This window comes from Lolium rigidum, chromosome 7 (genome assembly GCF_022539505.1).
Source record: "Lolium rigidum isolate FL_2022 chromosome 7, APGP_CSIRO_Lrig_0.1, whole genome shotgun sequence".
NCBI classification, from domain to species: Eukaryota; Viridiplantae; Streptophyta; class Magnoliopsida; order Poales; family Poaceae; genus Lolium; species Lolium rigidum.
In genome coordinates this window covers 77,704,484-77,729,127 of record NC_061514.1, presented here as the reverse complement: position 1 = coordinate 77,729,127, position 24,644 = coordinate 77,704,484, and the positions used below count along the sequence as shown (strand labels likewise).

The following is a 24,644-nucleotide window of genomic DNA, read 5'->3' as shown; positions in this document are numbered from 1 at the left end:
AGGCTTCTTCTTGAAGAGCATTGATACGTCTCCGACGTATCGATAATTTCTTATGTTCCATGCCACATTATTGATGATATCTACATGTTTTATACACATTATATGTCATTATTATGCGTTTTCCGGAACTAACCTATTGACGAGATGCCGAAGGGCCAGTTCTTGTTTTCTGCTGTTTTTGGTTCCAGAAATCCTAGTAAGGAAATATTCTCGGAATCGGACGAAATCAACGCCCGAGCATCCTATTTTTCCACGAAGCTTCCGGAACACCCGAGAGTCGCCGGAGGGGGGCCACTGGGCCCCGGATGACGGGCCGGCGCGGCCCTAGGGGGCGCGCCCCTAGTGTGTCACCGCCTCGTCGCCCCTCCGACTCCGCCTCTTCGCCTATATAAAGGTCCACGACCTAAAAACCTCGACACGTTCGACGAAATCAGAGAAAACCTTCCGGAGCCGCCGCCATCGCGAAGCCAAGATGCGGGGGACGGGACTCTCTGTTCCGGCACGCCGCCGGGACGGGAAGTGCCCCGGAAGGCTTCTCCATCGACACCACCGCCATCTTCATCAACGCTGCTTGTCTCCCATGAGGAGGGAGTAGTTCTCCATCGAGGCTCGGGGCTGTACCGGTAGCTATGTGGTTCATCTCTCTCCTATGTACTTCAATACAATAATCTCATGAGCTGCCTTACATGATTGAGATTCATATGATGATGCTTGTAATCTAGATGTCATTATGCTAGTCAAGTGGATTTTACTTATGTGATCTCCGGAGACTCCTTGTCCCACGTGTGTAAAGGTGACGAGTGTGTGCACCGTGTGGGTCTCTTAGGCTATATTTCACGGAATACTTATTCGTTGTTATGAATGGCATAGTGAAGTGCTTATTTATATCTCTTTATGATTGCAATGTGTTTTGTATCACAATTTATCCGTGTGCTACTCTAGTGATGTTATTAAAGTAGTTTATTCCTCCTGCACGGTGTAATGGTGACGAGTGTGTGCATCGTGTAGTACTTGGCGTAGGCTATGATTGTGATCTCTTGTAGATTATGAAGTTAACTATTGCTATGATAGTATTGATGTGATCTATTCCTCCTTTCGTAGTGTGAAGGTGACGAGTGTGCATGCTATGTTAGTACTTGGTTTGGTTATGTTGATCTGTTATGCACTCTAAGGTTATTTAAATATGAACATTGAATATTGTGGAGCTTGTTAACTCCGGCATTGAGGGTTCGTGTAATCCTACACGAGTTAGTGGTGTTCATCATCCAACAAGAGGGTGTAGAGTCTAGCATCTATCTATTTATTCTGTTATGTGATCAATGTTGAGAGTGTCCACTAGTGAAAGTATGATCCCTAGGCCTTGTTCCTAAATACCGATATCGTCTGCTTGTTTACTTGTTTCTTCGCATCTTTACTTCCTGCAATATTAATACCATCAACCGCACGCCGAGCAAGCACTTTTACGGCGCCGTACTACTGCTCATATTGATTCATACCACTTGTATTTCACTATCTCTTCGCCGAACTAGTGCACCTATTAGGTGTGTTGAGGACACAAGAGACTTCTTGCTTTGTGGTTGCAGGGTTGCATGAGAGGGATATCTTTGACCTCTTCCTCCCTGAGTTCGATAAACCTTGGGTGATCCACTTAAGGGAAACTTGCTGCTTGTTCTACAAACCTCTGCTCTTGGAAGCCCAACACTGTCTACAAGAATAGAAGCACCCGTAGACATCAAGCTATTTTTCAGGCGCCGTTGCCGGGGAGGAAAGGTAAAAGGCACTCATACTCCGGTCCCGGGTAAAGTACTTTTACTGTTGCCGTTGTGTGTGTGCTCGAAGCTATTTCCTTTAGATCCTGCAATTGCATCTTTTTGTTTCTTGTTTACACTAGTTAGGCATAATGGACAACAATGAGCTTCTTATTCTATTTCCTGATTTAAGACATGGATGGTTTGATACGAAAATTTAAAAACCTATGGAACATATTAGTATGAACGCTTTGAACACCATTGTTGCTAATGATATGGAAAATTCTAAGCTTGGGGAAGCTGGCTTTGATGAGCATGATATTTTTAGTCCCCCAAGCATTGAGAAGAAAATTTACTTTGATGATACTTTGCCTCCTATTTATGATGATTATAATGATATTGGTCTTTTAGTACACTTTGTTATGGAGGATAAATTTGATTATGATTACAATATGCCTCCTATATTTGATGATGAGAATAATAATGATAGCTACTTTGTTGAATTTGCTCCCACTACAACTAATAAAATTGATTATGCCTATGTGGAGAGTAATAATTTTATGTATGAGACTCATGATAAGAATGCTTTATGTGATAGTTATATTGTTGAGTTTGCTCATGTTGCTACTGAAAGTTATTATGAGAGAGGAAAATATGGTTGTAGAAATTTTCATGTTACTAAAACACCTCTCTATGTGCTGAAATTTTTGAAGCTACACTTGTTCTATCTTCCTATGCTTGTTACTTTGCTCTTCATGAACTTGTTTATTTACAAGATTCCTTTTCATAGGAAGCATGTTAGACTTAAATTTGTTTTGAATTTGCCTCTTGATGCTCTCTTTTGCTTCAACTACTATTTCTTGCGAGTGCATAATTAAAACTGCTGAGCCCATCTTAATGGCTATAAAGAAAGAACTTCTTGGGAGATAACCCATGTGTTTATTTTGTTACAGTACTTTTATTTTGTATTTGTGTCTTGGAAGTTGTTACTACTGTAGCAACCTCTCCTTATCTTATTTTATTGCATTGTTGTGCCAAGTAAAGTCTTTGATAGTAAGGTTGATACTAGATTTGGATTACTGCGTAGAAACAGATTTCTGTCTGTCACGAATCTGGGCTGAATTCTCTGTAGGAAGCTCAGAAAAATCTGCCAATTTACGTGCGTGATCCTCAGATATGTACGCAACTTTCATTCAATTTGAGCATTTTCATCTGAGCAAGTCTGGTGCCATTTTAAAATTCGTCTTTACGGACTGTTCTGTTTTGACAGATTCTGCCTTTTATTTCGCATTGCCTCTTTCGCTGTGTTGGATGGATTTCTTTGTTCCATTAACTTCCAGTAGCTTTGGGAAATGTCCAGAAGTGTTAAGAATGATTGTGTCACCTCTGAACATGTGAATTTTTATTATGCACTAACCCTCTAATGAGTTTGTTTCGAGTTTGGTGTGGAGGAAGTTTTCAAGGGTCAAGAGAGGAGGATGATATACTATGATCAAGAAGAGTGAAGAGTCTAAGCTTGGGGATGCCCCCGTGGTTCATCCCTGCATATTTCAAGAAGACTCAAGCATCTAAGCTTGGGGATGCCCAAGGCATCCCCTTCTTCATCGACAAATTATCAGGTTCCTTCTCTTGAAACTATATTTTTATTCGGTCACATCTTATGTACTTTACTTGGAGCGTCTGTTTGTTTGGTTTTTGTTTTTGTTTGAATAAATGCTTGTGTGGGAGAGAGACACGCTCCGCTGGTTCGTATGAACACATGTGTTCTTAGCTTTTAATGTTCATGGCGAAGGTTGAAACTGCTTGGTTAATTGTTATATGGTTGGAAACGGAAAATGCTACATGTAGTAATTGGTAAAATGTCTTGAATAATTTGATACTTGGCAATTGTTGTGCTCATGTTTAAGATCTCGCATCATATACTTTGCACCTATTAATGAAGAAATGCATAGAGCTTGCTAAAATTTGGTTTGCATAATTGGTTTCTCTAAAGTCTAGATAATTTCTAGTATTGAGTTTTGAACAACAAGGAAGACGGTGTAGAGTATTATAATGTTCACAATATGTCTTTTATGTGAGTTTTGCTGCACCGGTTCATCCTTGTGTTTGTTTCAAATAACCTTGCTAGCCTAAGCCTTGTATCGAGAGGGAATACTTCTCATGCATCCAAAATCCTTGAGCCAACCACTATGCCATTTGTGTCCACCATACCTACCTACTACATGGTATTTCTCCGCCATTCCAAAGTAAATTGCTTGAGTGCTACCTTTAAACAATTCAAAATTTATCACCTCTGATTTGTGTCAATGTTTTATAGCTCATGAGGAAGTATGTGGTGTTTATCTTTCATTCTTGTTGGGCAACTTTCACCAATGGACTAGTGGCTTCATCCGCTTATCCAATAATTTTGCATAAAGAGCTGGCAATGGGATTCCCAGTCCCAAATTAATTAACCTAAATAGACACTCCTCCATGGTATGTGATTGTTGGACGGCACCCGAAGGATTCGGTTAGCCATGGCTTGAGAAAGCAAAGGTGGGGAGGAGTGTCATCATAATAAAACTAAAATAAAAAGGCACTCCTTCATGGTATGAGATCGTTGGCAGGCACCCGTGGATTCGGTTAGCCATGGTTTGTGAAAGTAAAGGTTGGAAGGAGTGCCACCCAAAAAATAAAATAAAATGGGAGCCGCTCTTTGAAGGTTTGTCTGGCAAGGGGGTTAGAGTACCCGCTACCATTCGTTGACAACAACAAAAACCTCTCAAAACTTTACTTTTATGCTCTCTTTATGTTTTCAAAACCAAAGCTCTAGCACAAATATAGCAATCGATGCTTTCCTCTTTGAAGGACCATTCTTTTACCTTTTATGTTGAGTCAGTTCACCTATTTCTCTCCACCTCAAGAAGCAAACACTTGTGTGAACTGTGCATTGATTCCTACATACTTGCATATTGCACTTGTTATATTACTCTACATTGACAATATCCATGAGATATACATGTTACAAGTTGAAAGCAACCGCTGAAACTTAATCTTCCTTTGTGTTGCTTCAATACCTTTACTTTGATTTATTGCTTTATGAGTTAACTCTTATGCAAGACTTATTGATGCATGTCTTGAAGTACTATTCATGAAAAGTCTTTGCTTTATGATTCGATTGTTTACTCATGTCATTACCATTGTTTTGATCGCTGCATTCATTACATATGCTTACAATAGTATGATCAAGGTTATGATGGCATGTCACTCCAGAAATTATCTTTGTTATCGTTTACCTGCTCGGGACGAGCAGGAACTAAGCTTAGGGATGCTGATACGTCTCCGACGTATCGATAATTTCTTATGTTCCATGCCACATTATTGATGATATCTACATGTTTTATACACATTATATGTCATTATTATGCGTTTTCCGGAACTAAACCTATTGACGAGATGCCGAAGGGCCGATTGCTTGTTTTCTGCTGTTTTTGGTTCCAGAAATCCTAGTAAGGAAATATTCTCGGAATCGGACGAAATCAACGCCCAGCATCCTATTTTTCCACGAAGCGTCCAGAACACCCGAGAGTCGCCAGAGGGGGGCCACTGGGCCCTAGATGACAGGCCGGCGCGGCCCTAGGGGGCGCCCCCCTAGTGTGTCACCGCCTCGTCGCCCCTCCGACTCCGCCTCTTCGCCTATATAAAGGTCCCTGACCTAAAAACCTCGACACGTTCGACGAAACCAGAGAAAACCTTCCAGAGCCGCCGCCATCGCGAAGCCAAGATCTGGGGGACAGGAGTCTCTGTTACGGCACGCCGCCGGGACGGGGAAGTGCCCCCGGAAGGCTTCTCCATCGACACCACCGCCATCTTCATCAACGCTGCTGTCTCCCATGAGGAGGGAGTAGTTCTCCATCGAGGCTCGGGGCTGTACCGGTAGCTATGTGGTTCATCTCTCTCCTATGTACTTCAATACAATAATCTCATGAGCTACCTTACATGATTGAGATTCATATGATGATGCTTGTAATCTAGATGTCATTATGCTAGTCAAGTGGATTTTACTTATGTGATCTCCGGAGACTCCTTGTCCCACGTGTGTAAAGGTGACAGTGTGTGCACCGTGTGGGTCTCTTAGGCTATATTTCACATAATACTTATTCGCTGTTATGAATGGCATAGTGAAGTGCTTATTTATATCTCTTTATGATTGCAATGTGTTTTGTATCACAATTTATCTGTGTGCTACTCTAGTGATGTTATTAAAGTAGTTTATTCCTCCCGCACGGTGTAATGGTGACAGGTGTGTGCATCGTGTAGTACTTGGCGTAGGCTATGATTGTGATCTCTTGTAGATTATGAAGTTAACTATTGCTATGATAGTATTGATGTGATCTATTCCTCCTTTCGTAGTGTGAAGGTGACAGTGTGCATGCTATGTTAGTACTTGGTTTGGTTATGTTGATCTGTTATGCACTCTAAGGTTATTTAAATATGAACATTGAATATTGTGGAGCTTGTTAACTCCGGCATTGAGGGTTCGTGTAAACCTACACAGTTAGTGGTGTTCATCATCCAACAAGAGGGTGATCTATTTATTCTGTTATGTGATCAATGTTGAGAGTGTCCACTAGTGAAAGTATGATCCCTAGGCCTTGTTCCTAAATACTGCTATCGCTGCTTGTTTACTGTTTTACTGCATCTTTACTTCCCGCAATATTAATACCATCAACCGCACGCCAGCAAGCACTTTTCTCGGCGCCGTTACTACTGCTCATATTCATTCATACCACTTGTATTTCACTATCTCTTCGCCGAACTAGTGCACCTATTAGGTGTGTTGGGGACACAAGAGACTTCTTGCTTTGTGGTTGCGGGGTTGCATGAGAGGGATATCTTTGACCTCTTCCTCCCTGAGTTCGATAAACCTTGGGTGATCCACTTAAGGGAAACTTGCTGCTGTTCTACAAACCTCTGCTCTTGGAGGCCCAACACTGTCTACAAGAATAGAAGCACCCATAGACATCAAGCATTGACCTCCAAGAGAAGAGCATTGTGCTTCCTCAAGGAAGCAACTTGATCAACAAGCTCGTCATGGAAAGAATTGGGGTCTTCATCATCTTTCTCTTTGTTGGCTTCCTCAAGAGAGAGCATCTTCTTTTTGAGCTCACCAATCAAATCAAGAGCATGGTCTCGATCCTTGGTGAGTCGAGAAACAATAGCCTCGTTGGAGTCTTCAAGGACGATGACACTAGCTTCAAGAGACATGCGCAGATTTCGTTCATCTTCAAGCTCTTATTTGAGAGAGGCAATCTCATTTGCCGCTTCCCTTTCCAACCTCTCCTTCTCCTTTATAAGGTCTTGTGCCGCACCGAGTTGACTCAAGAGAGCCCCAACATGAGTCTTGGTATCCCCTTGCATGTTAGTGAGAAAAGAATCCAAACCCATAATCTCACGTTTAACGGTGAGACTAGTGGCATCATCAATATATAAGGCATTAGTCGAGGATGATGGTTTGGGGGGGATTTCACCTCCGTGGATACCTTTGCCATAAGGCAATGAGCATTGTTGGTGACGAGGTTCTCGTTGGGAGAGTCGAAGAGGGAGATAGAGGGAGTGGTAATGGCGATGGCGGCCACTCCCTCTCCTTCCTTGTTGGAGCTCTTGTCCCCACGTTCATCATCCTCATCGGAGGAGTACTCTTCTCGAATGATGAAGGCTCTAGGCTTCTTGGTGTAGGAGACCTTGTCGTCATCGGACTTGGGGGAGAACTTGGAGAATCCTTTGGAGAGTGACTTGAACTTATCCTTGCGGATAAGCCTTCCACCATGATCTTCTCTTCTCTCAAACATACAATCCGCGACAAAATGATTCTTGTCGCCGCAATTGTAGCATGTTCTTCCCCTTTGCCCCTCCCTTGGGCTCTTGGAGAAACTTCTTGGAGAATCACGTGATCTTCTTGGTCTTGTGCTTCGGGATTTGTTTCCATCCCAAAATTTCTTGGCGGCCTTGAGCGAGCGGATATGAGCGCGGTCCTTGGGCGTGATGGCCATGTGAATCATGTTGATGGCGGTGGCGTTGAGTTGGTCATCCACCACTTCCCTTCTTGTCAAGCTCTTTGGGTCTCGTGGTGAATAGCCATCCTCGATGATACGCCAAAGCTCGGTAGATGCGCTGCGCACATGAGAACGCATTAAGAATTGCCAATTTTCAAAGTTGTTTGACTCAAGTAACGGTGGTGAACCATGCGACAAGATATGTGGCATAGGTATTGGAACATTTACGGTGTAATCACTTGGTGGTGGCACCTCATGATAACCCCCTAGACGTTCCGCAACCGGTGTCTCATCCTTCCCCTTGGTTGAAGTGCCGGTCTCCCCAAGCCCTTCCTTTTGTGGATCTTTTGTCGCTTGCGCGACAAAATCAACAAGAGGAAAGGGGTTAGCTTTTGGTGGGGGATCCTCGGCACTTGCTTTAGGATCAACAATAGGGTTCGGTTTTTGGGCAAGCAACTCCATCATCATCGCCTTCATTTGGTTAACGATGGATGACTCCAATTTCTTGAGGTCATCCAACATAGCCGTTGTGGTATCGACGGGAGATGATGGAGCGGGTGGCACAAGGGAAGGTGACCCATTTGCGACACCCGCATCTTGTTCGGCCATTTCTTAGGCGGTAAAGCCCGAGCAAGAAAACCTTGCTCTGATACCACTTGAATGGATCGTAGCGAACAAGAGGGGGGGGGTGAATGGCGCTACGGCAAGTTTTAGTCTTTTTCAATTTTTAGTGCAACAGAAGGTAAAGGTGATAACTTTAGCGATAGCGGTGATCCTACAATGATCCTAGGACAAGTGCAACAAGCAAAGGAATCAACAAGATAGTAAGAGTAAGGAGCGGGACAACCGGGGCGCGGAGACGAGGCGAGGTTTGTTTCCCGCAGTTCCTTCCACAATAGGAAGTACGTCTGCGTTGAGGAGGTGCTAGTCTCACACAAGAGACTAGACGGCCACACCACGAAGGAAGGCCTCACCTTCTTCCTCGAGAGAGCTCCACGAAGGTGCTCCCCTTCTCCACTAAGGCACCGGTCGAGGCGGTGATTCCTTCACAAGGTTGGGGCGAGCTCCACACCACAAGGAGGCTCCCAACAACCCATGTGGCTAGTACAACACCAAGCTAGCCTCCATGGATGCACTTCCTCCAATGTCCCACAATAGGAACCCTACCACCAAGATCCACTAAGGAATAGCAAGTATTGGTGAAATCTCTCTTGGTAGAACTATAGATCGGGGTCTCCTCCACCACTCCTCAAAATTTGGGCAAGATTGGTTGGACGGTTGGGGAGATCCTCAAGGATTAAGCTCAGCAACAATGAAGGAGAGAGAGAGAGAGAGAGAGAGAGAGAGAGAGGAGAGATAAAAACGTGTTGGGGAAGAAGGAGCCCTTAAATAGGCTTCTCCAAATCCAACCGTTATGCCCAGTTTTCGCCTAAGCGGTACTACCTCTTTGGGTAAGCGGTACTACCGCTCTGAGTTCGAATTCCCCGCATCTGGTCCACGTGGACGCAGAGCGGTACTACCGCTCGCGGTACCGCTCGAGATACCGCAACAGGGTCCAAACCTTACTGGACTCGAAGCGGTACCGGAGCGGTACGAGAGCGGTACTGTCGTAACTAGTTTACGGTACCTGACCGGTACCAAGGGCGGTACTACCGCTCGTGAGCGGTAGTACCGCTCGTGAGCGGTACTACCGCTCCTGGTACCGCAGAGGTACCGCAACTCGTACTGTGGGACAATTTCAGCGCAGAACTCAGAGCGGTACCGTGGGGCAGTACGTATAGAGGTAGCGGTACTACCGCTACAGGTACCGGTAGTACCGGCCTGGCTAAAACTGGTTCTCTCCCCTTTTTCTCTCCAGCCATGTCACCTCGCGAAACACACACAAAACCAGAAAACCTATCAACTACGCTTCAGTCTTCCGATCTTGACGTGTCCAGCGAGGTCACCGTGCACTTGTAAATCTAACAATGATACTCACGGCACACGGTGAGATTACTCAAGTGTTGTCATCAAACACACAAAACTTGGGGTTTAAACTTTGCTCTTACAATAGACCTGCTACCTTGTAAAATCCAAAACTTAAGATTGGTAGCTCCGAATAGTGGGGGTTGATTTTCTATTATTTTTAGAGGTGCAACACCTCAACATGAGAAACCGAGAAAATCACCAAACTTGAAAACGCAACAAGCGATCTATACGAAATCCGTTTTCGATGAACTAGAGCTTGTCATGAGAATAAGCACAAGCTCTAAAACATCACATGGATAAGATACAAATAACAACCAAGAAAGATGGTGCAAGGATGCAATGGTTTGAGCTCTCCGAAGGATACGATCGAGTTACTCACTCGAGAGCCCTCTTGATAGTACGGTAACTAAAATACAAACCAGTCTCCAACTACACCATGAGACCGGTGAGAAAGAAACCCTATCAAGGGCAAACCTTAACCTTGCGCATTCCACTTGAGCTTGATGATGATGGTCTTGACCGCAACAAGATGGAACGCCTTTCTTGATTGTGCTTGCTTGACGAAGTCTTGTGGATTGCTCCCCCATAATCCACCATGCGAGAGCTTCTTCTTCGGCGCATCTTCACATATCCATGATCACCATATGGATTGCTCCCCCATAATCCACCATGGGAGAGCTTCTTCTTCGGCGCATCTTCACATATCCATGATCACCATATGGATGGCAAGAGTCAAACAAAGGATCTCTCCGAGATGGCTCATCTTGAACTTGCACTTCATTTCGTTGATGTCTTGAAGTTAACCTTGAGAGCTCACTTCATCTTCATCTTCAAGATATACTTGACACTTGATCTTCTTCATTTGCTTCTTATTACAATCTTGAAGTCAACATATGGTTCAAGCATTGCCTATGGACAACTCCTACAAATATAACTCAATGCAAACATTAGTCCATAGGGATTGTCATTAATTACCAAAACCACACATGGGGGCTCCATGCACTTTCAACGGGGCGCCCTCCGGACCGGGTCCTGGTTCGTACGTCGTGGAGTAGAACATAGCGTTTGGGTTGAAGCCGCCATGAGGCAGCGCATCCTCGTACCGCAGCGACAAGTTTGGCGTCACGCACCCGGGAGTGGCGGAGGGGCCGTCGTTGTAGAACCCGGATGTCGACGGGGACATCACTCTCGGAATGTATGGCGGCACCGTGGTACTCCATGGGCTCGCGTTGGTGGCAGCGATACACCCGGCCAGCGCGTGCTGTTGCGCGTGCGCCACCAACGTCTTCTTCTCCAGCTGAGCCGCCCTCCGTCCTTTCCGCTCCGTCGTCGACATCTTCCGGTGCAGACAGTCTTAATGCCACTGATCATCGGTCCAGCCTTCCGGCTTCTTCTTCGGAGCCGGCACCTTCCGATGCTTCGTGAAGGGCACCTTCGCCCCTTTCGTCTCATTGCCCGGCGGCTTCTTGGCCGCTTTCTTGGCCATTTTTTGGGGGCAGTCGGTGGCGCCATGGATGGGGAGAGGGTGGCGGCGGGAGGAACAGCGTAGCGACGGCAGGAGGGAGAAATGAATCGGCGGGATAGGTCAAATGTGCTGGGATGGCAGAAATGCGCGGCGGGAGAAGCGCGATGTGGCAGGAGAGGGCGATTAGGCGGGAGCGGTGGACGAATTTTTCATGTGCCGCTGACGCGTCGATCCCGCCACACTTCGCCTCGCTTTTCGTTGTGTCCGGAGTCCCCGGAGCGTCCCCTGTGTAGCGGGGATGGGCTCGGGGCGCCGGACACCGTATCGGGCTGCGCTAGACAAAAATCGGGTTTGAGGGACGCGGCTGGAAACATTTTTTTGTCCGATGGGCCCTAAATCGCTTTGAGGGATAATTTGAGGGACGTGACTGGAGATGCTCTAACATAACAGAAAACAGCTTGTCGCCGACAACATGATTATACGATGAACAGTATTGTAGGATCGCCCAGGCATGAACGCAACTGTCTAGTGTGTTTGAAAACTGCAGGTTGTGTCCAATTGCAATCTGCTGCTACTGCTACTAAATGTCGGAAAAAGAAGAGCAAGTCGGGGTGCACCTGGTAAGCAGAAGTGGAGGTCCCGAACAAGAAATCTGGAGGAGGAGGGAACTGGCTGCGGTGGATCGCCGACGCGGACGACAAGAGCTGAAGAGCATGAGAACTTTGAGAAGCCGCAGTGACGCCCGCCCTGTAGGGCCATCAGTCCGTCCTGTCTTCAGCTATTTTTTTTTCGAGAATACACCATAGAAAGATGTATCAATCACATAGAAAGATGCTAAGATGGCAAAATTTGTGCTACCACAGGATAGCTTCCCAAACACATGCCTACTCTCCGTGCTGCCACGGTACAACGATCGGATCAAGAAAAACAAAGAGAGTGCCACGAAAAAGCTTGGCTAGGCGCCATGTCTCCAGCTCTCTCAAGTATACCTGGGCATGTGTCGGGCCGGGCCGGGCGAGCCAGCCCGAGGCAAAAAATTCAGCCCAAGCCCGGCCCGGCCCGACCAAAAACCCACCAAGCCCACCGGGCCGTCGGGCCGCGGGCCGGGTCGTAGTGTTAAACTTAGTTTTCGGGCTACCCAGGCCCGACCCGACCCGGGTGTCGGGCCAGCATTTCTCAGCCCAGGTCCGAGTTTTTCGGGCCGGGTCGGGCCGGGCCGCTTGGGCCGGGCTGCCCATGGCCAGGTCTGCTTTTAGTCTCAACTCTCAGGTGTGAACTACTCGGAAGGTAGTAGTAAACTCTGGAGAATTCTGCCGGTGCGAGGCGATTATAATTCTGCAGTGCCGCGCGATAGAGTTGGACGCGTGGAACTCGCGCGGAATCAACCGGACAACATGCTCCACGAATCCCCGATGTCCATGCTAATTACGAGATCAGGTCCAGCATGGTGGGGCCGGGTCTGTGTCTGTAGTATCGGGCAGCCAGTCCCATTCGGCATCATGGTCATGGCAGCTGATCGGGTCCTCCGGTCCAGGTTAACTAAGCGTACGTTTGGTCCTTCCTCCTCGAATTAGGCTTTCGCCCCGCTATATTAATATAGCACACGACCAAGACAACAGGATCCATGGCTGGGGCAAACAGCACAAGCACGCCCAAAAGAAAACACAAAAGAAAGATAAGAGAAAATAATGCCGAAAAGGTCGGATCGACGAAAACGGAAATGCCTCGCAACCGCTGCGCCCGCCGGAGAATATCCACCACATTCCTAGCACTTGGAAGCCCCGCGTACCAAGCAACACCTTCAAGAAGGGATGCGACGATGACGCCGCTGCTGCCCGGAGTGATCCTAGGGTTTCCCCCGGTACGCGCAAGGACGAGGAAGACGGGGCTTCACCCAACGCCCTTCAAGAAGGAAGGGTGGCGCCCGCGGGCGTCACCGCGTCGGTGTCGGTGAGACCGACAGAGATTTCTCCCGACCCTCGTAGTCCCGCCTTGGACGCTCCATCATGCTCCACCACACTCACCGCCCACCACCTTACGCCACCACGGCCTTGCAGGCACCACCGCCGTCTCACCATGACCAACGAACTGGGGTCATCACGAACAAGATGAGCCACCCGGGAGCGAGGGACAGCACGACAGCAGCCACGCCGGAGGGAACCGCCTCCACCGCCACCTGCGGACGCCGACCAGATCACACCGGGCCCACCTGGCCCAGCCGAGCCCGAGCGGGCTCGTGAAGATCCAGCCTCCATGCGCAGCGTACGCGCCGCCGGCAGCGCCATCCCCAACTCCGGCCGCCCCTCCGTCCGTCACGAGGGCCACCGCCGGGCAAGGAGCCGGCCCGCCCGGACCCGGATGGAGCCCGCGGGGCCCGGATCCGGGCCAGGCAGGCGCTGCCCCGAGCCGCCGCGCCGTCCCGTGGCCAAGGGGCCACGCCACCGCCTCGTCGCCACCCGCCGCCGCGCCGCCTGGGAGACGCGCCGCCGCCGGAACCCCGCCGGCCAGGGAGCACCGCCGCCTGCCGCCAGCCCCGCCTGGAGAGGAACGCGCCGGGTAGAGAGGGCCCCGCCGCCGGCACCGTCCGGGCTTTGCCCGACGGCTTCCGCCGGCGGCGGCGACGGGGGAGGGCGGAGGAGAGGGAGTGGAGGAGGGTTAGGGTTGGTCGCCCCGGAGTCGCTCGCGGGGGAGCGACCCGAGGGCGGAGGGGCGGCGGGCGTCGAAATACTTCCCTTCTGTAGATCGTACGTTTGGTCCTTCCACGGGGTGGATCGATTGTTTTTTTTATTTTGAACAGCCATTGTTCTGCAGATAACCCTCATATCTCTTTCTCTTCGTCCTCTTCTTTTACATTTCACATTTTATACTTTCATTTGCCGTTTGTGACAACAACTACCACGTCTGATAAACAATATCTTTGTTACCCTATTATATTAGTAAAACGTCTACTCCCCATATTTTTATTTACCTTGCGTTCTGGGTTTAGTCAATGCCAAACTTTGTTTTGGGTTTAGTCAAAGTCAAACTCTATAAGTATGACAAACAATATCTTTGTTACCCTATTAGTAAAACTTCTACCAAAAGTTACTTTGGATGATGGGCACCAGTGCTCTCATTATATTAAAAAATTTGAAAATTATATTTCTATATTTTAAAAATTTATGTAAAAAAATTCTAAAAGTAGCTAATGATGTATTCCACTAACGTATAAAATTTCAATTACAAATATTTTGTTTTCTGAGCTAGACAAAAATAATAAGTCGGAATTTCTTTTCGGAGATTTGAATCACTATACTCAGATTTATACATTTGTTATTTTTGTGCAGCCCAAAATACGCATTATTTCTAGTTGAAAATTTAAAAGTTTCTGGGATACAATACTAACTGCATCATGATTTATTTTCAGATTTTTCAGTAACTTAGAAATATGATTTTAAATTACTTTTCTGAAAAAGGATCACTAGTGCTCATGTACACCAAATATATGTCCCTATATTATTATTTACCTCGAGTCTTGGTTTAGTCAAATGGCAAACTTTTTTTTGGGTTTAATCAAAGTCAAACTTTGTAAACTTGACAGGAATATTGAAAAAAAACTATTAGCATCCACAATACCACAAGATGCTCTCGATGAAAGAGAAAACATCAAGTAAAGCACATGAGTGGTACCAATCCCTAGGACAAAATACTGGTGCCTGGCACACCACCCACCCAGTCTTATCAAAATGCTTTCAAATGTCAAAGAGGTAAACTCTGTCGCAAGTTTCAGTAAATGGGTTAACGAGACAGAATTTGTGTTAAATGGGACAACAGATGTCACGACAACAGATGACAAACTGGGGGCGGGGGGAGTAAAAATATTTCTATTTTGACATGTCCCTCGAATGATGACCATCGAGGGTGGCTCCTGGTCTCAATTACCTTTTGTAGTCTGCGGATGCTGCTCAAGTACTAATGCTACTTATTTTACAAGTCTGTTATTGCAAGATGATACATGGGGTTTTTCATTGCCCATCTCTTTATCTTCTCTTCCCTATGCTGATAGTAAAAGTGCAAACGTAAAATAAAGTTCAAAGTCAATGTACAAAGCTGAATCTTGGGAGATTTTGACTTGGATACATCCGTTCAAAAATTTGTGAGTCCAGATTCAAGAGCATGTAGTACCGAGCTGATAAACAAGAGAGTAATACTCGAGAAGTCCGCCAAGCATCATGTTTTACATAGTAATCAGGCACGAGGATCATTGCCTCAAGAAGTATACTGCTGCGGTTCAGATCCATTTTGGAATTCTCTTGTCAGAAGTGAACCCTTGAGGAAATTCCTGTACCAATGAGCTGATAATTTCGGCGTCCTTTGCAGCGTCTTGAAGTCGACATGGTAGATCCCGAATCTGTCCGTGTATCCAGACGTCCACTCGAAGTCATCGAGAAGGGACCATACAAAGTAACCGCGTACATCAGCTCCTTTCCTGTAGCAAAGGTTGGTATTCAGAGAGTGCAACAAGAGTAGCAAAAAATAACAACTTGACAGCAGCGCCACGACAGAAATTATAACATGATGAGAACAGAGCGTCGGCTATGGTCAATCAACCATTTGAGGCTGACGGCCCTGCATTGTATTGAATTCTCTTTTGCACTATAAAAAAATGTCAAAACACCATGCTTTGTTATCGAATGTTAATTAGTGCAGAATATTTCAAACCCATCCTGTATTCTAATGCATGGTTGGCAGCCAAATCTATTCATGGAGTGTCCAGAGTTGCATACGTTACCTTATGGCTGAGGCTAAAAATTTGAGGTAGCCACTCATATAATCAATTCTTCCCGTGTCACTGGTGAAATAATTAGCACTCATGCTGCTATTGCTTGCTTGAGCATAACCTGAAAATGCGAATTAGCTTGTGTTTATGTTACACAAATTATTGTTCTGTAAGGCTGTAACATCACAATAACCGACAAGCTCCATTAAAACTAGTTCTGGCAGCATTGGATGTAATTCTGGAAGGAGAGACGAAAACAAATACTCCACTTGCTTCCAAATAGAGATACAAGCTTGTGACATGTGCCAATAGGCAGTGTCCTACTCAAATGATAAATACTGATTATTCAAGCTTCAAAAGATGACAAAGGCAGAGAGGACCACACCATTTTCTGTGATATATATTGTTGTATTATTGTATCTTTGTTTGTAGTACATAACCACCTCTTCCATCCCACGTGGAACATCGTAAAAGAATGGCGCTCCTGTCTGCATGAGTGGGAATGCAATCACTATTTACTCTTGCTTTCCATCATGTTTTAAAGTCCAACTTAACATGATTTGGTAGTTACCAGTCTTATAATTACCTCTTTCCCTATAAGCACCCCATCTCTTTCTACAGAACTAACCGCTAGCGCATCCCCATCGATAGGGTCCAGTGCACATGAAGAAAAGATGCAGTCTTTCACATAATATGTTGAGTAATGATTTAGTCCAATGAAGTCCAATTTTGTTTCACGTAGTTTCTTCCGCTGCTTTATGGTGAACTCAGGTAGGTTTGGACCCAAGATTTCGTGCATCTCTGGAGGATAATCACCAAGAATCATAGGATCTAGAAAGCTATAAAAAAACAGGTAAAGTAAAAAAAAACAGGGCTACTGAAGAAATAATGGAGAATAAACAAGTCCAGCTCAGAAAAGAGAGTCTAGTTTCTCTTCATCCCTGTAGTGAAACAAAAATCACTACATTGAGATGCACGGAATCTTGGGATTACTTGTATTAGACTGATTTGTTATATTTTTAAGAACCTCAAATGTTGTGGATTTATGAGGAGACGAAATATTAATTATCTGTATCCACACTTATCATCCTAAAGGATAGTATAGTACCATGGAACATTGAAAGATATTGCCCGCTCAACTGCTAGTAGGTCAATCGTGGTATTTCGCAATGGTTCATACCATCTCGCGCCGACAGAAATTCCAATATATCCACCTTGTTTCTTCTGCCAAATGACACAGATATTAAACCATAACAAAAATCTTCAGTTGATCGCGTTAGGATGACAACTTTGTATGGAAAACAGACAAGGTAACCTTGTCCTTTTCTATCCAGGAAAGTTCTTATCTGTACCTGATAGTTATTTCTGTAAATGCTGACAGCGTTTGCGTGTGAAAGAATCATATTGTGAGCGGCTATGTACGGCTCTTTTGAAGAATTTCCAAAGGCACAATTTCCAAATGGCTTCGAACAACGACTAGGCGGGAACCATCCATCCATATAAGCGAATTTTGCCAATAAGTTAGGCTGATTCATTGTAACCCAGAATTTTACTCGGTCACCGAACATCTTGAAGCACACTTCTGCAAAGTAACCAAAGTCCTTCCTGAATAGGACATAGAAGTTAGATAAGCTTTTATTTTTCTTTCAGAGAAGGAACATAGACAAATAGGCACAGACATTGACATACTGGATTGCTGGACTCAGCCATCCACCATATCGCTCTTCAAGTTCATGTGGAATGTCATAATGAAATATTGTAACAAATGGTTGAATGCCTGGTTACGCATGCCATTAACAAATGCATTTTACGACATACAAAAAATATTCCCACCACGTAATTTTTTTATTAAAAACCTTTTTGCAGAAGAGCATCAATAATTTGATTGTAGAATGCCACACCATCTGGATTTAGATCTCCGAATCGGCCTCCTGCAGAAACAAGCAATTTCAGAGACAATCTACATTTAACTCTAAGAAACAAATAGTGCAATCCTGACGAAAGCAAATGACTGTGGAAGTTAAAATTCACTTGGTAGCATTCTTGTCCACGCTATGGAGAATCGATATGAGTTGACACCCAAGGAATGCATCAGCTCGATGTCCTCCTGGAGTAGGAAAAAATATAGTCCACACAAATCAGAAGATGGATAGTACAAAAAGAGATGCATTGAACAATGTTTTTCAGTACTCCATCCATCCCCATTTAAGTGGCGCACATGTTTTTCAAGGTCTAAGTTTGATAATCAACTTTAAGATAAAAACATGGGTTATATGTACCATTGAATTTGTATTCAAGAAATTTTTAAATCATATAACTTTTTTTTGTAACAATTGACATGTATTAGTACTATTAGTCGAGTTAGTGGTCAAAGCTAAAACATGAAAAACGATGGCGCCACATGCATTGGGACGTAGGGAGTAGTATTCATTACAATTTACATGATAACCTTCCATCCTCAGCATTTCCTTGCATTTTGTAGAAAACATACCATGTAACGATGGTAGTGATCAGCAGCAATATCACCATTGCTTCCATCCTCAATTGTACCTGAACCGATAGAATACAAGAAACGTAAGAAAGAAAGCAAGAAAGTAAGACATATTAGAAGAACAGTGGTAAAAGCATTGCCTCATCTCATTAATTTAAAAGAGTGTTGCATTTGTTTTTTGAGGGAAAGTGTTGTATAGTTAACTAGAGAAAAACCGGGCAAAAACCAAGATTACAAACATGCCCAAGACTGGCCATCATGAAACATGACAGCCACATAGGGCACCACACGCGGACCTGGCCATCAACATAGACTTCACACAGACTGCCGAGAAAAAGAGCGTAAACACGAAAGCAAAGGCATATAAATGAAAGTAATTATAACAAGTAAAAAGGAGCTATGTCTAGATTGAAAATTGTGCAGGAATAAAAACTCTCATGCTTCACCTTGCTTATGAGTGAACACATCCCAATTGCTTAGTCCTTTCTTACCCTCCAAATATCCGCCTTCAATCTGCATAATGGAAAATTGAAAATTATATTCTCAGCAAACTTCAGGCGAACTCAAAGAGGCCGAAGTATCATGTACTCCTACACAGCCCACAATGCGAATCATGAATTTTGAAACGGGACCAGAAATCCAAAACGTGCGCCTAAATTTCCTCGGCTTCACCCAGCAAGGCAGCAATCAGCATCATTCCGTTGTTAAAATCAGTTAAATATTGGGCATCGCTTGAAAATTTGAGACCATCCTCCCGCTCATGTACAGCCACATCCAACTAGCCATCTGCCCAACGCCCTCGTACCACAAATTTTCAAGGGCGAGGCGAGTGACATTCTAATTTTTTTTTGGCAACTTCAGAATCCAGATAAACCGTGCTTTGATTCGGATAAAAAAAATTACTCAACTTGAAGGCCGCGGCTTCAGCGGATGCTCGGGCGCTCCTCCACGGTGCCTACGACGGTGGTAGGACAGGCACCCCGTCATCGAAGTCGGCGGTGGTGCGAGGGGCTAGGTCATGTCCCCCATTGACATTCTCAGAGCAGCCAAAGCCTGTAGACGCCGGAGAGAGGACTCCGAGTGGACCACATCGACTGGGTTGGAAAAGCCCAATGTAGACGAGCTGGGTCCTGGGAGGCTCAACAAGGTTGGGCAGTTGGATGACCAGACCCAGCCCATTAAATTTTGATACTGGGTTGGCATGTCGATGTGCACCGACATTTCTTCAGAGATGCTGTGTTTTTCAGGCAAGAACTGGTGTATCTATTCCCCTCGCAACCTGAACTGGTGCGTTTGGTCGTAGATCGTAACAGGAGCAACTTCTGTCCGATTCTAGGCGAGACATAGCTGCTCCGCATGTGCAAGAACGACTGAAGTTTGCTATTGCTACTAAAACGGCCGGAAAAGAGGAGCAATTGAGGCAGGGTACCTGCCTACCTGGTAAGCAGAAGTGGAGGTCCCGAAGAGGAAGCTGGGAGGGAAGTGGCTGCGATGGATCTCCGACGAACACGAGCGCAGCAGCAGGTGGGCACACCAGAAGAAGAGCAGCACAAGCCACCGGGACAACGCCGCCTTGCACTCCATTCGTCACACTGTAGTTACTGTCTCAGCTCCGAAACTCAGGCGACTGACCTGGGAATCCTTGCTCCTCGCCTTCACCGGGAAATACATAGCGTCTCGCGGTCCCTTAAATTCCTCTATCCCCAGCAGTGTCAGGCTCGATTGGGTCGGACGTGTGGGACGGACACATGCGCCACGATGCCCATGTTAATTACGGGATCAGGTCCACACATCTCAAGCCCGCTCTATGTCTGTCGGGCAGCCAATCCCATTCGTATGGTAGCTGATGCCTGATTTGCGTTATCACTCTACAGAGGGAAGAAACCGTTTGTTTTTGGTTACCTAGGCCTGATTTGTGTAGCCGCATCAGGAAGAAGAAACGCATTTCATATGAGCCACGGGTTAGAGAAAGCTCATCGTTTGGTGGTTTGGTGGTCTGGGTGGTTGTATCAGTTGGTATCTACGTGCTAGTTTGTTTGAATGTCTGTATGGAAAAAACGTGTCATCTCTGATCAGCCAAAACACATGCGTTTGGTTGCCATTTTGGTCAAATAACGTTTGCTTCTTCTCATCACATTTAAATATGGTAACCTTACCCTCACACAATGGCACACAAAAGCACAAAGATGATCATAAGCACACTACACATAAAAACAAAAGTTTACTTAGTAAGTGGCTATTTAAACTTATCAATGAAGGTGAAGTTTGGCAAGAATTTTTACGCAATAAGTATATACATTCCAAAATTTTGTCACATGTGACAGCACAACCATTTGATCCACCATCTTTTTTTTGACATGGTACAGTAGGGCAAAAACCCTACTGTTTGTCGATTTTTATATTATAATTGGTGATAAATGTACAAGCGATGTGTGGATCACTAGTCCAGCAATTTACAAGGTATCAATCCAGGAAGTCATGCCTTCCTTCAAACTGGGTCTAGCCCTAAGAAGATTAGAGACACCGATGGATTTAAAAAAAGAAAAACATGATGTGAAAGACGGAGCAATGTCTCTGAAGATTAAGCCATTTCTCTGGTCCCAGATAGCCCAGCATCCCGAAATTATTATTTCCATGATGAAGCTCATTTTATATCTCTAGCATGCATCAGAAATCATATTTATGAGTTGAAGATCAGAATTCCACTCAATGCCAAGTGCCCACCAGAAGCTTTGGCTGAAAGAGCATTCAAAGAAAAGATGCATAAGGGTTTCCTTTGGACAAGTATCACACAAAACACAGTCTTTGAATTGCACAAAGAAATTCTTTCTGCACATGAGATCTTTAGTATTCAGTCTGTTGTTCATGAGCAACCATGCAAATTTTTTTTGCCTCGGAATATTGCATGTCTTCCATATATCCAGTATTGGTTTGGCCACTTCATGATTACCAATAAGTGCTCTGTAAATTTTCTTTGTGGAGAAGAAAACTTCACTTCCTCTGAAATACCACGAATCGGCGGGCCTGCATGCCCACAGCTGGGCGCGTGATATTCACGGTGTCCTGGGCATCCGTGAGGTGGGACAGTACCTGCTGTTGTGGAGGCAGGTGGAGTCCATCCCTCTCACAAACCAGCCTAACCAACTACTCTGGCGTTGGACCGCAAACGGTGCTTACTCGGCGAAATCGTGCTACCTGGCCATGTTCCACGGCTCCAAAGCTTGCGCCTCTTGGAAGCTCCTTTGGAAAACCTGGGCTCCACCTCGGGTCAAGTTCTTCCATTGGCTTGCGGCCAAGGATCGCTCGCTGGACGGCGGAGCGCCTTCGCCGGCGGGGGCTGCAGCACCACCCTCGTTGCTTGCTCGCGATCAAGCACCGGAGACCATGCAGCACATCCTGCTAACCTGCCCTTTCTCGAGGCAAGTGTGGTACGAAATCCTGGCTTGGCTCCGCCTAACCTGCAGCCCTCCCGTCGATGAGTCCTCCTTGAACGACTGGTGGATCACCGCGCGACAGAACACGCCTAAGCCAATGCACAAGGGCCTCGCCACTATGACGCTACTGCTACCTTGGATGATCTGGAAACAACGCAACGCTTGTGTCTTCGAGGGTGAAAGGCCCTCGGTCTCTGGCACGTGCGACGGGATCCGGGCAGAAGCTACCATTTGGGCTAGGGCGGGGGCGTTAGGTCCGCGTGCCGTGCTCGCCGATAGATTGGGATGTCCACTGAGCTATGTCATACCATGCCTTGTAACACACCTCCCTTGTGAGTTGTGATCTTGTAAAACTATCCTTCTTTGCAATGAAATGAAACGCAATGTCATTGCGTTTTCTCAAAAAAAAAAAAAGGTCTGAGCTGGTAAGTCCATTTATATCCAATTGTAAACTCCTGAATTCTTGATGAGCTTCAATAGAGAGTGGTAAATGAAAGAGATCATATAAATTCTCTAATCCAGTTGCCTCATGCATGCTTATTCTGTCATTCTTAGCAAATGATAGTAGTCGTGGGTATTGGGTTTCTTTCTTGCTGCTATTATCCCACTTGTCAAACCACAGGGATATTGAATTTCCTTTATGTACAGAACATGAAGTCAGGTCTCTGAAATCATCAACCATGGAGAGACAGTCTTTCCACCAGAAAGAACCTTTCCTGTTGCATAAGTGGGGGTATTATTGTTGTAGTAATAAGCTTGCCAAATAAGATTTACCCATGGAATGTCGTGATGGTTATAAAACTTGTAGAGATTCTTCATGAGTAGGGCTTTGTTTTGGGTTCTTAAGTTAAGAACACCCAGGCCACCTTGGTCCTTTGGTTTACATATCATGTCCCAGCTTGCCAAGCATTTTCCTTGTGTGTACTCATCCTTTTTTGCCCATAAGAATTGTCTTCCACTCTTCTCAAAATGTACAAAAATAGTTATTGGGATCTAATGAGAGACAAAGAAGATTTTTTCAGTAGGGGAGTCTTTTAAAGTAGGAAACGGTGCAACTACTAGATTTTGGGAGGATATGTGGCTTGGGGATATTCTGTTGGCACAATAATACCCATCCCTTTATTCTATGGCCGCTATAACTGGTCGAAAAAAGTTTTGGTGGCTGATATTCTTTCTAACAGACCTCTGAATATAACCTTTTGAAGAAGGCTAACACCCAACAAGTGGGCTCAATGGCTAGAGTTAGTAGAATGCCTCATGCATATACAGTTGAGCGATGATAGAGATACTTTTGTTTGGAGTCTAACTAGCTCAGGTAGTTTTACTGTTAAATCAATGTATCTAGATTTGCTTGATGATAATTCAAGATACCTCAAGAAATATATTTGGAAAATGAAAGTACCACTGAAGATTAAGATCTTCATGTGGTTTCTTCATCGAAAGGAAATTTGAACCAAAGATAATTTGGCTAAAAGGAATTGGCAAGGTTGTAAAGTTTGTGCTTTATGTGATAAAGATGAGTCTATGCATCACTTGTTTTTTGAATGCCCCCTTGCAAGAATTATTTGGAGCATTATATTTATGACATTCAGTTTGTCTCCCCCTTATAATATTACAAACCTCTAATTGGTTAAGCGGTATTGCGAAGAAGGATTTAGTCAACATTAGAATGGGCGTTTGCGTTATTGTATGGGCTATTCGGAATGTGCAAAATGAAGTTGTGTTTAAGAAACCAAAGTCTCAACTTTTCTTGCAGGTTATCCCTATGGCTATTCACTGGGAAGAAATGGAATGTGAGAAGGGAAGGAGCACGGGGATGTTCGAGATTGGTGGTGTGCCTATCCAATACCCACACAAGCGGTGTCCAACTTCTTAAAACGAGCCCCCATGAATAAATCGTGGGAACAGACAACAACCTAGAGCCATAGAAGGATGGCAACTAGAAGGTGGCCGATAATTAGGGGAGCTGCCATCTACAGTAAAATTAGAGGAAGTGAACACTAATCAAAATGATATGGTTTCAGCAAAATCCTATGACTTTTATATAGGTAATTATTATGAGTATGTAAAGTGCGGGTCTTTAACAGGAGTGCGGACTAATGCAGATAAGTTTTTGGAAGTTCTTGGGGATCAAATGGCAATGTATTCAAAATCAATGATTTCACTAATATTCTTGATAATTTACCAAAATCATCATGCAAAGAGAGGCTACAGGTAGGGGTGGGCATTCGGTACCTGACCGACAATTCGGTTTTTGTATTTCGGTCTATTTAGAATTCAGTCATAAAAAAATGAAGATCGAAATATACTTGCTCGTCTTTCTACCCGACAAATTCGGGTACCCAATAATTCGGATTCGGGTTTGGTCATGACTGACCATCATGGTCAATGATGTGAAAAAAGTCAGCAAATAATGATTATTTGTTATATTTTTATTTAGATTGTTCAACGTTTATTCCCACCAATTGATTATGTTACTCAAAAACGGCAACGTTGGATTCAAATAATCATTATTTGCTGACTATTTTTTGTCAAAGTTAAATTTTGAAAAACACGTGCACCTTATTTATAGAAATGGAGGGAGTATTACTTATTATCATTAAATAATAATTACTTGGGCTATCCATTGCATACATGCAGCATGTGATTGTTTTTCTTTAACTGTCGATATGATGTGAATTATTGGAGCTGGAGCATCTTATACAGCAAAATAATGAATTGACTAAGTAATTTTTATATACATT

The 24,644-nt window shown here is 44.9% G+C and overlaps 2 protein-coding genes across 2 annotated transcripts in view; both read right to left on the bottom strand.

Moving 5' to 3' along the window:
- Positions 1–12,213, bottom strand: part of LOC124671568 (probable inactive beta-glucosidase 14) — a 31,479-nt gene extending 19,266 nt beyond the window's left edge. Inside the window, exons 1-2 of the mRNA XM_047207927.1 lie at positions 12,206–12,213; positions 11,834–11,963 (exon numbers count right to left, since the gene is read on the bottom strand). Coding sequence (XP_047063883.1) covers positions 11,834–11,963; positions 12,206–12,213 — 138 coding nt within the window. The remainder of the gene's footprint in view (positions 1–11,833; positions 11,964–12,205) is intronic.
- Positions 12,214–15,394: 3,181 nt separating this feature from the next.
- LOC124671567 (probable inactive beta-glucosidase 14) lies at positions 15,395–20,050 on the bottom strand. The gene is made up of 12 exons (XM_047207926.1): positions 19,904–20,050; positions 18,913–18,979; positions 18,467–18,525; positions 18,007–18,082; positions 17,832–17,906; positions 17,665–17,752; positions 17,328–17,580; positions 17,084–17,199; positions 16,562–16,814; positions 16,361–16,463; positions 15,988–16,096; positions 15,395–15,684 (listed from the first exon to the last, which is right to left on the bottom strand). Exons 1-12 carry the CDS (start codon positions 20,048–20,050, stop codon positions 15,465–15,467), a joined length of 1,566 nt encoding a protein of 521 aa, XP_047063882.1. The 3' UTR covers positions 15,395–15,464.
- Positions 20,051–24,644: the final 4,594 nt, after the last annotated feature.